This window comes from Epinephelus fuscoguttatus, linkage group LG22 (assembly GCF_011397635.1).
Source record: "Epinephelus fuscoguttatus linkage group LG22, E.fuscoguttatus.final_Chr_v1".
In the NCBI taxonomy this organism is placed as follows: domain Eukaryota; kingdom Metazoa; phylum Chordata; class Actinopteri; order Perciformes; family Serranidae; genus Epinephelus; species Epinephelus fuscoguttatus.
In genome coordinates this window covers 22,268,924-22,280,965 of record NC_064773.1, presented here as the reverse complement: position 1 = coordinate 22,280,965, position 12,042 = coordinate 22,268,924, and the positions used below count along the sequence as shown (strand labels likewise).

Below are 12,042 nucleotides of genomic sequence, written 5' to 3'. Positions count from 1 at the left end.
TAGCCCACTTGCCAGCCAGAGACAGAAACAAGCACGATGCTTAGAGAGATTTCCTGCTGGAAACAAAACACTGAGAAAGCAGCACATGGATTAAGAGAGTGGGAGGAAAGATGGCTCGAGCAGCATAAGGTGGACAGATTTTAGAAGCTGGAGACAATGCCAGGCAAACAGTAGTAGAAGTGTAAAAACAACCATCTGCCCCGGGTATAGAGAATCAAAACTTAATCCTAACTTCTTCTAGCATCTTTGGACTCACACATTTTCCTAACAAGGTAAAGGGAGCAGTTTGCACCCACAGTCACAGGCAGCGACGGTAGCAGCAGACAGCCTTGGATCCTTAAATGTCCCTCCTCTCTCTAGCCTGTAATTGAGTGCTCAGACATCAGTGGAGTCTAACAGTGACCAGTCCTGATCCCCTTGGTATTTACACTTCAAACTCTCGTCTACAGCCTGGAGGCACACACACACACACACACACACACACACACACACACACACACACACACACACACACACAGACAGACCCCAACATTAAAGCCCACGGTGGATGTACAAGATTAAGCATGAATGTGATTCCTTTCTCGCACACTGAACACACAAACAGAAAGACATGAACACAGTTATTACACCTGTGCATGTTCTCTGCTCTGTCTTCTTCACTAAACTGCTTCAGGACAAGGGGGCATCTTGTAATTAATGCTTGCACGGCTAAAGACAGCACAGTCACCAGAAAAAAATGTTGGCATTGTATTGTTTCATTGTTTCTGCAAAGCACCAGCACATCTCATTTGCACGTTTCATACCTATCATATCAACATTTCTAAAGTAAAGTAGCTCTGATTTCATGCCTGCCAGGCTGCAGACTGCTGCACGCCACTGTTTGAGACCAACAAACAACAAGACTGGTTGTTTTTTAGGGATCCGGGGTCCTTTTCCAGCACCTTTTCAGGCCCTGAACGTGGGTGTTTTTTGGTGACCCATTGTTGTTTTACCAGCAGCTTTACAGCTTTAAAACATAGGTGTTTTTTAGCAACCTGTCCTTTTTTTTGCGGCTTTTCAGCCCCCCAAACGTGGGTGTTTTTACCAACCCGTCCAGCAGGTTTTTAAACCCTAAACATAAGTGTTTTTTTAGCAACCTATCGTCATTTTTCTGGCAGTTTTTACGCCCCCAAACATGGGTGTTTTTTGCAACCCATAATCTTCTTTAGCGGCTTTTTAGCAACCCATTGTTTTTAGCTGACATTTTAGCCCCCAAAGGTGGATGTTTTTTAGCAACCTGTTGTTTTTTAGCAGCTTTTTAACCCCCAAATGTGGGTGTTTTTAGTGGCTTTTTAGCCCCCAAATGGGAGCATTTTAGCAGCTTTTTAGCCCCCAGATGTGGGTGTTTATAGCAGCTTTTTAGCCCCCAAATGTGGGCGTTTTAGCAGCTTTTTAGCCCCCTAATGTGGGTGTTTTAGTAGCTTTTTAGCCCCCAAATGTGGGTGTTTATAGCAGCTTTTTAGCCCCCAAATGTGGGCGTTTTAGCAGCTTTTTAGCCCCCTAATGTGGGCGTTTTAGCAGCTTTTTAGCCCCCAAATGTGGGTGTTTATAGCAGCTTTTTAGCCCCCAAATGTGGGCGTTTTAGCAGCTTTTTAGCCCCCTAATGTGGGTGTTTTAGTAGCTTTTTAGCCCCCAAATGTGGGTGTTTATAGCAGCTTTTTAGCCCCCAAATGTGGGCGTTTTAGCAGCTTTTTAGCCCCCTAATTTGGGTGTTTTAGTAGCTTTTTAGCCCCCAAATGTGGGTGTTTATAGCAGCTTTTTAGCCCCCAAATGTGGGTGTTTTAGCAGCTTTTTAGCCCCCAAATGTGGGTGTTTTTTGCAACCCATCTGTGTTTTTAGCAGCCTTTTAGCCCCCAAACATGGGTGTTTTCTAGAAGCCCATTGTTTTTTCAGCAGCTTTTTAGCCCCCAAATGTTAGTGTTTTTTGCAATCCATTGTCTTTAGTGGCATTTTAACCCATCAACGTGGGTGGTTTTTTGCAACCCTTCACTGTTTTTCTAGTGGGGATACTGGCACGAAAAGCTGTCCTTTTTACCAAGACATTGTTGCTTTACCAGCAGGGATTGGGCCCCAAATCCGAGTATGCCGAAACATCATCTTTTCCTAACCATAAGTAAGTGGTCTTTGTGCCCATACCATTGCTGAAACACAAAGTTTAATCGTATCCGCTAATAATGCGTAAATATAGCGTATCCTTGGTGTGCAGAAAAGCACAATACCAGCATTTTTTCCTGGTGACTGGGTTGCTAAAAGACATACTTAGCACACTGGTAGGAGAGAGTCCACAAACATGCAACATGGAAAGGATGGACAGACAGCCTGACAACAGAGGCACACAGAGGCAGACAGGCATGTAGACAGATAGAGAAAAACGAGAGGGACAGTAATCTAATAACTTTCTGTAACCACTCAGGTCAGATTTAGCTTCGACAACCTCGTGGCCGGCCAGCAACACTCTCGAGGCACATGGTCAAGCAATGGCTGCATTCTTTTAGAAAAGTACAGAAAGACATGAGGAAGCACGATAAGACAAAGGGAGAGAGGAAAGAACAGTGAGATAGGAGGAGGAGGCAGGGCACAGAAGGGAATGTGGTAAGGGGCAAAGTTTAAAGCCAGGAGTGTGCGATATCTTAGGAATGAATGGGATCTCCTAATATCAGTTACTGAGGGTGCCAAGCCTGGGAATGGCAGCATATCTCACACACATACTGCAGGAAAACACATGAGCTGCCACAGACAGGACTGAAGCACGCAGGCTCCATCCATGCAGACTGCAGATTCCTTGAAACTACAAAGCCACACACACACACTTATGAATGTAGTTTTTCCACTTTTCCTCTGTTGATACTGACTTTATCAACAGAGGAATGTTAACATCCACTCAGAGCCACATAAACATCCCTCTTCTACACATGCGCACCTTATTCCTTCCACTCATCCCTCTCTCTGCCTCATCCATCAGGTTGTGAGAGCACAGGGTCATTTCTCACCGCTGAGTGTGTGTGTAAATCCCCATGTCTTGCTTTGATCTCACAGGTGAGAGGTCATCACGGCATCACTGCGTCACACCTGCGCTCAAGCGAGGAGTCACATTTCACTTGTCAGAACATCAAACATGTGACAGTTACCTGGAAAGACTAATAGTCTGACAGGAAGATGTTTGTCCCTTGACTCACGCTGGGAGTAATTTGTCTTTCCCAGCATGCGTTCTTGTGTCCTCCGTGGTGACGCCGCATTTCAGGGCCAAATAATGATTTGAAACCAAAAGAATGCCACGGACAAGTGATGAGGGCAGAGCAGAGGAAGACGCTGGATGAGATGATGATGTGGCGAAAGAGAGAATGAATGAAAAGCCACAAAATGCATCCAGAGAGCAATGCATCACGCCCAGTGCTCTTCAGTGCATTGCACAAGTGTTACTATGCCTCATAATGAGGAGACAATTACACTTCTCTCTCCTTATAGTTGATAAAGCAGTGGTTTTCACTGGAATGTGTTTAAGTGCCCTGGTGGGTGAGAACCTCCCCAGACTGTATTTTATTTTGGCCCAGATTTTAAAATAAGCACCAAACTTAAGCACTTGTGCCACAGTAGAAATCTAATTATGTATATTGAGAGAGAGGAGAAAGCAGAGAAAGTGTGTGTGAGAGGGGGCGGGCGGACGAGAACAGAAATGTTAAAAAGCTGAGCTATGCAACTCCTCGAACGGGATTAAGAGCCATGGAAGCTCAGCAAAAGCCCCATGGGGGGAAAGAGGGGGAGGACAAGGAGGAGGGAGGGAGGCTGGTGTGTGTGTCTGTGTGCATGTGTGTGTGAGTGCATGTAGTAGCACGCCGTCCCGTTCACCGAGGGTAAGGAAAAAGATCAGAGCCAAGGTGGAAAAGGACGATTTAGCATCAATCATTCTTAATCGTTTAAGTAACAATCTGCTGAATTATATAACACAACTCCACCTATAGCTAGTTCGTACAAGCTTTAGCTTTTTCTGCTGTAACCCCACCTATCAGGTAGGTGTTTCCTGGAATTCAGGTGCGCATTAGGTGATGTCTTTTGCATATCAGGAAGCCGTAGTTTGGTTGGAGCACACAGAAGTATGTGGTGGCTTCATGGTCGAATAAGCGAAATCACTAATGATCTGGATCGCTGACAGCAGAGATGTATTAACAACACATGCCACCCGAACGCTTGTGAATCTTGGCTTTAGATGTTTGGTCTCGCTGTCAGTTCTGGCAATCAACCAGCTGGTTTGAGAGTCTTATTGTGTAGTAACGACTGTAACTAATTAGTGAAATTGTGATTCAAGTGTTTCCTGTGTACCACTGTGGGCTTGCCGCGATCTGTACGAAATCGCAGACCTGTCGCTGACTGGATGAGGCTCAGCGATGTCACAAAAGTTTACATCTGCAGGAATAAAGGTGCACCACACTGAAACGCTGCCTTTGTGACAGTCAGAAATTCGGGGATACTCATCTTTTAGAAAAAAGAGTGAAAGGTTTTAAGTGAAATTTGACAAGCTAAGATAAGAGCTCTTACAATGGGAACACATAGCCCTCAGCTATCCAGCCGTAGAGCTACCGTCCCACACACAAGTACAGAGGGGAGAGGGAACGAGGACAGATAGTGTTGTGGCTAGCAGAGTGTGTTAAGAGTGTATCTCGAGAGAGTTATCAGGGCATTCTTGTGTTTCAGCAGAAACATTCCCAGGCCTTCTGTTCACCACAATAAAAGCACCTGTGCACTCCTTTGACAGGTTCAAAGACGAGCCCTGATTGGGAGGATGTGAAGAGAAAAATGTCCTCTACAGCGGAGACAAATCAGCGCTCGCTGTGATACATCAATAGTCTTTTGTTCCATTGATCAGGAATAATAATCAGGGTTAAGGAAGCAAGACAGACTTAATGCACTCTCATCAATGTCATCGCTCATGGACAGAGGATGTCAATGCTGATGTGAGCAGACATAATGAGCCGATAACGCAGATCCACTCAACAATAAAACATAATGAGGCACAGACTCAATATCAGAGGGCATAAATATAGAACATATCCACACGCTGAGTATAGTATGGGCTTTGGATCCTTGGAGCCAAGTGGACCCATAAAGACCTTCAGACAGTGACAGGAAAGGTAAAAAAGGTAGAAGAGGTTCTCTGGTATTGAAGTCAATGGGCTTTTTGAATGGTTTAGATGCCTGAAGTAAGGTCTGTGGTTAACAAAAGCTTAAGAGACTTTGATGTTTTGTTCTATGACATAATATATCTGTAAATTCCCCACTCATGAATCTGGAAGCTTTCAAAAAAAGACTGTTGCCAGCAAGTGTTTAATGAGACCACAGAACATCATCACACCGAACATGGCTTTACAGCCTTGTTATGGTGGCAACATTGAAGTCAAACGATCATGGTGTAGTTTGTCTATAGGCTAACGTTAGCTTTTTACTTCTGGTGACTGCATTTACGCTTCAAAACTCATAAAAGTGGTGGTAAAGATTATATTACTGAACAAAACTTCTAAGTATCATTAACACTTGTTTGCCACAACTTATTTTCTGCAATCATCCAAACTCCAAAGGAAAAATACCATTTGCTTTTTGACGAAGGAACCAGCATGATACTTACTTCGGGGTTGGCCTACAAAGAACGCATCCCTGCAGCACTCTATAACCACAAAATAAAACTAAATACTCCATAAGAGAATATGGGAGACCAGTGGAGCAACAGAAAGACTTAATTCATGAGAGACACAATCAGAGTCTTGTCTCCCTGGTTAAGGTTCTGTTAGCTCACCAATCCCCTCTGGCCTTCCTCCCCCAACAGCCTGGGGTTGAAAGGTCAAACATCAGCGGTAATGGTTACCTAACACTTGACATCAGTGCGAGCCCCAAAATCAGGAGGGGTTGAAGCAAATGCATCTGTTTAACTGTGCACGAACACATGTTTGCCTATATCTGTGTGTGTGTCCAAATGGTTGCAAGTAAAGATGAGAGCCAGTTCCCTTTGGGACCATCATGAGGTCACTGTTGTCAAGGATACGGCAAGAGCTGTCAGCTGTTATTGACAAACATAAATGCAGTGTCAGTGAATGAGGGCTGTAAGGCCTGTGACTATTGAGGTCAGTCGCTGCCTCCTCAGATGCTCCGCAGGTCGTCTATTACAGCCGTAAAGCACTTAGAAAAGGACAGTCTGTCTTTTGTGGGAGACAAAAACAGGGCACAAGTCCTTTAGGAAAAACACTGTTTGAGGAAAAGGGGGAGACATCTGGGGGAAGCCCTACACTGCCTAATGAAACACGGTTTGTAGCAATGCAGGTTTAAGGGCCGTCCACACCAAGGACAACGACAATAAATATATCAATTTCAAAATCTCTCCAGTTTGCGTAGATGGCAAAGTCCACAGCAGAACTATAATGACAGTGGCGACGAATCACTGGGATTACTTTCAGAACAAACTGATGAACAACAGGAACAGTTCTGGCCCAGAACCTGTTTAATAAAATAAAGTCTTTAGGAAGATGCTATCAAGAATAAGGATATCTATCATGCTGGCAATCAGTGGTAAGTGTTTTGGTAGTCTTATTAACAGAGATAAGGAAACAGTTATCTGGTAGGCTATCCAGCATTACTTCAGGAGTTTTGTTAACCCAAATCCCTCCTGGTCTTTTCGCTCGTTTGTTTCTCTGCACAACATACAGCAGTAACAGGTGATCAATATCCTAAGAAGCCAACACAGCTGGTGCGTGCAGTGTGTGCTTGGTCAGTGTGGATGTATCATTATCGTTATCAATGTGAAGGGCCATTAAGTCCGGCTGACGAACTGTTCCTGACGAACTGAATCCTATTAATGTCTCTGCCACTGCCCAAAAGAAACGATCAAAGAAAGATATTCAAGTTGGCAAAAAAAAAAGAATTTCTTGCGTGCAAAATGTTCTGAGAACAATTTCTAGTCGTCAAAACGATCCTGCGCCTACAGCTAAAATAGCCACAAACATGATTCAACTAATTAACTGGGAATATGGGCTTGCCCTGTTGCAGCCTGGTCCGTAGCAGCTCATTTGTATTCCTTTGGTAATGTGTGATATGCTGGCATTCCTCAGCTTGGAGAGATGACAGAATGACACAGAGAGAAGGCAAGCTGAAGAGATCTAGCTGTGTTGGGCCATTTGCCCATTTCAGGGCTTAATGTGCTTTAGGAGATCAACCAACGATGAGAGATGGAGAGTGAGAAAAGAATACGAAAGAGAAAAAGAGAGGGAGGGTTGAGCAACCAGCTGTCAATAGGTGACAGGGTAGTTATTCTGTCAGGGTATTAGATTTATCAAGTCTGTTCCAACTGCCTGATTAATATCACTGTGGTTTCTTGCAAGGTGTGTGTGTGTGTGCCTGTACTGCAGCAGTTACCCTGCCAGTGTAGGTGTGAATGTCCAGTGTTTGCTTTTGTCTAATCTTTACCTTGAAAGAACAAAGTCTGCTTCTGTCATGAGGAAAAAGCAACTTACGACAAATTCTTTCTGCATGACCTTGTCATAGGAACACACGCCTTGAGATCTAAACCCATGTTACAGTAAGTTCAGAGCACAACTCTGGATTTAAAACGTCTCTTTCATTCAGATTCAAGTTAAATGTGAGTTTTTCTGGTGAAATCCTGGGAGACATCTTGCCACAAGATGTTCATAAAACTCCCTGCAGCACACCTAATGTACACAAGGCCAAAAACCTTCAGCCACTTCAAAGAGTGAAGTCATGTGTGCGTGTTTGCCTGCACTGTGAGCTCGTGTGTGTTCCAACGTGTGAAAGAAACCCACATATCTGCAACAACAAAGCGGCTCAGTTATCAGGGTGCCCTGCTAATAGCACTTTTTTTTATGACCTAAACCAACCACTTGTACACAATACATTTATCACCCAAATGGCACAAAAGCAGCACAACCGGATCCTGCATAGAGCCTGCAGCAAACACTCGCTGAACATACAGTCAACACTGCAGCCGAAACCTGCCCTCAGCCTGTATTCTGCAGAGCATTTTATATTGACTCTGCAGTGTGATGACATGTGGTGACTCAAATTTCAATCTGAATTTTCTCACAGAAAACAAGAACATTAACAATGAGATGAAGGGAGAAGAAATGTTTAGATTTTTTTCTCACCTGAGACAGATATACTCATGGGTGCTTCCAGGGCCCTGTCATTGTCCAGGTCCCTGCTCAACCTCAGATCCCCTGTGTCCTCGTTCAGCAGCAGCAGATTGAGCTCATTCCCAGATTCAAACATGTACCGCAGCTTATCCGACACGTCCGGGTCATGAGCTGGTACCTTTCCGATTATTCCTGATGGGAAACTGCTGGACTTGTTGGTGATGTAGTTGTTGAAAATAATCTCAAAGTTCTTCAGCACCGGCACATTGTCATTCATGTCTACCAGGCGGATGTGCACAGTGGCCCGACTCACCAGTGGTGCTGAGGTGGCCTGGACCACAATCACATACTCTGTTTTAGTCTCGTAATCCAGGTCTGTGAGTGCAGTGAGGTCGCCGTTAAAAATGTCCAGCTGGAAAACTTCTGGAATATTCCCTTCGACAATCTGGTACATGATCTGAGCGTTGGTGCCCTCGTCGGGGTCGGTGGCAGTGATCCGGGCCACGACGGACCCCACCGCGCTGTTCTCCTCCACGTCAATGAACAGCTCGTCCTTCTCAAACACTGGAGCGTTGTCATTTATGTCTTTGACAACCACATGGATGGAGACAGCTGCTTTCAGAGGCGGAACCCCTCTATCCACAGCGTAGGCCTTCAGATTGTAAACAGGGACGTTCTCACGGTCCAGTTTGCGAGCGGTTCTGATGATGCCAGAGTAAGGTTCAATGAAGAAATCCCCCTCACCGTCATCGCCACCCTGAAACGTGTAGCTCACCCTGCCATTTGAGCCAGAATCTCTATCTGAAGCAGAGATCTGGAGGACGCTGTGGTAGACAGGTGCATCCTCAGGTACAGTCCCGTCGTACCTTTCCCTAAGAAACTGGGGAGCATTATCGTTGGCATCAAGGATGATTATCTCCACATAGGTGGTGTCAGATTTCTGAGGGATCCCGTTGTCTCTGGCGATGATGGCTAACGTGTAGGAGGCCTGGTCTTCATAATCTATCTCCATTTGTGTTGTGATGGCACCTGTATCTGGGTCGATTTTAAACTGAGGGACATTGTCCTCCATCACATATGTGATGCGAGCATTCTCACCCGTGTCCTCGTCCGTAGCACTGATCACCACCACAGTGGAGCCCACTGGTTTTTCCTCACTGAGCATCACCTGGTAGTTGGCACTTTGGAAGACAGGCCGGTGCGTGTTGGCGTCCGTCACGTTAATGAACACCTGAGCAGTATCGTAGCGTGTTCCATCACTGGCGGTGACTGTCAGGACGTACTGGCGTTCCTGCTTGTAGTCCAAAGGGAGGGCTAAGGTGATAAGACCGCCGCCACTCTGGCTTGTGATGGCAAAGCGGTTCCTGGTGTTGCCGCTGGAGATCTGATAGGTCACCACGCTGTTGACGTCTCTATCCACGGCTGTCACGGTCAGCACGCTGGTCCCCACGAGAGCATCTTCATTGATTTTCAGCGAGTAGACCTTCTCTGTGAATGTGGGTACATTATCATTCACATCCAGCACTGTGATGCTGACGCTGGCAGAGGAGGACATCACAGGTATCCCGTGGTCTCTCGCCTCCACGCCGAATGTGTAGAAGTCAGTGGTCTCCCTGTCGAGCCCTTCGCTCACTGTAATCCAGCCTGTGCTGTTGTTGATGGTGAACGGAAAACCAGGCATGGTGTCTGTTAACCGGTATTCCAAACGGGCGTTTTCTCCTGAGTCACCATCAATTGCTTGGATGTGGATCACAGAGTAACCAATGGCCACATTTTCCAGCACAGTAGCCTGGAAAGGTGTGCTCACAAACATGGGGGCATTGTCGTTCACGTCCACCACCTGCACCACCACCATCCCTGTGCCGTTTATCAGAGGAGGCCTGCCGCCGTCCTGAGCCTTAATCCTCAAATTATACTCCCGAATCATCTCGTAGTCCAGGGGATTGATGACGTCAATCACACCAGTGGGGGAGTGAATGTAGAACTGTCCTTTAACATTGCCACTAATGATGCTGTAATGTACTTTGGCGTTGTTTCCTTCGTCTTTGTCTGTAGCTTCCACCTGGATGACTTTGGTGTTGACTGCCACATTCTCTGGGACCTGCACAACATACCTCTTTTCACTGAACTGCGGGTAGTTGTCGTTCTCATCCTCCACAGAGATGTTGACAGTGGCAGTGGCGCTCCGGGGCCCTGGGTCTTTGCCCTGGTCATTGGCCTCAACAATCAGCTGGTACTGGGCCCGGGTCTCCCTGTCAGGCCGCTCTCTGATCCTCACCAGGCCGTTTCGGGGGTCAATTTCAAACACAGAGTTCACACCGTCACCGTTGACAATTGTATAAATCATATTGGCATTGGAGGGAGCGTCCCCATCAGTGGCTCGGATTGTCATCACTTCAAACCCCACTTCTACATTCTCCCGGATGCTAACGCGGTATTCGGTTTGCTCAAACACTGGGCTGTGGTCATTAGTGTCGCTCACAGTGACAGTGAGGTAAGAAGTTGCAGACCTTTTAGGGGAGCCATTGTCAGTTACAGTGACTTTGAAAACATGGGTGTCTTTGACTTCTCTGTCTAGTGCCTGGACGGTTGTTATGCTCCCTGTCTGGTAGTTAATGTCAAAGAAGTCATTGGACCTGCTGTCAAACAAGGCTTCCATGCTGTACTCCAGCCTCCCTGCCTCTCCATCATCCGGGTCAGTGGCTTTCAGGGTGATCACCCGCGTGCCCGCAGGCTCATTCTCGGGCACGGACACCTGATAGTTGGGGAGCTGGAACTGGGGAGGCGCGTTTACCTGTCGCTTCCCCCTGCGGATCAACTTGCCGGACTTTCTGTGGACGGTTTCTGAGGAGGGGGGTCCATGTTGTTTGGGCACTTTAACAAGCGTCAAACTCAGCCGAACAGAGAGCCCTGCAGAGCTGTGCAGCGCGCAGTACAAACACACCTCGGGCTGTCCTCTGTGCTCAAGACATAAGTCACTGACCAGGAACAAATCCCCCTGCCTGAACATTGCACTCAAGTCTTTGCCAACACACACTGTGTCCAAAAAGGTGGCGCTGCGCGTAAACGCAGGCAAAAGTTCTGTTACATTCAAAAGCAGCTTACCTGCGGGCAAGCAGGAAGTTGCCTCCAGTTCTGTAAGGTGTTTAATGTGAATGTCGGGCTTACCTGGCGCCTTCTTTCTCTTGTATTTAATAAAACAGTCCTGGCCGTGGACAAACACATTAAACTGTGTGAGAATAACGTCCCCAGATGAAGAACCTGTCCTGAAATACACAGGCGCTGGGTTCCTCGCCGTGTGCGCACACTGAACTTTGTGGGACAGACGGATAACCCCATCATGTCTCTCAACTTGGAAAAAGCTCTGGATGAATTTAGGTGATAAACTCCTGTCAAGTTTAGTAATCCATCCAGGGCCGTGCGACAGGTTTGCCAGAAGCGTCCCGGGCTGTAAAGTCTCCGAAAGGTGTATCTCCAAACATCCCGCAAGAGGCACGTTGAACAGGACACAAACCCAAATCCATAAACACATCGGTAGCTCCATGCTTGTGAACCTGCCAAATCCCATTCAACTTCACCGAAACTCCTCCGCAAACGCATTAACTCTCCCTCTCCCAGCACCGCGCTTTACTTTTATCCCTCATTGTGGAGTTTTTAACGTGGAAAAAGACGCTCGGTATCCATAGTGTCGGCGTATCCACGGCGCGCAGCAGCTGCGTTAACCCACACTGAGTTTAAAATGAGTACAAAATGGCTCCGTGGCTCTCCTCCGCCGCCTCCTCCTCCTCCTCCTCCTCCTCCTCTCCTCCTTATTACCATAAACCTGCTGTGTTCCCTCTCCGGGACGCTTTCACGGGGGGGGGCTCTTTTTTCT

The 12,042-nt window shown here is 46.6% G+C and overlaps 1 protein-coding gene across 3 annotated transcripts in view; it reads right to left on the bottom strand.

Moving 5' to 3' along the window:
* celsr1a (cadherin EGF LAG seven-pass G-type receptor 1a) overlaps positions 1–11,929 on the bottom strand; it is a 118,968-nt gene extending 107,039 nt beyond the window's left edge. For all 3 annotated transcript variants that reach the window (XM_049566550.1, XM_049566549.1, XM_049566551.1), the window contains exon 1: positions 8,181–11,929. In XM_049566550.1, coding sequence (XP_049422507.1) covers positions 8,181–11,736 — 3,556 coding nt within the window. In that variant the 5' untranslated portion in view covers positions 11,737–11,929. The remainder of the gene's footprint in view (positions 1–8,180) is intronic.
* Positions 11,930–12,042: the final 113 nt, after the last annotated feature.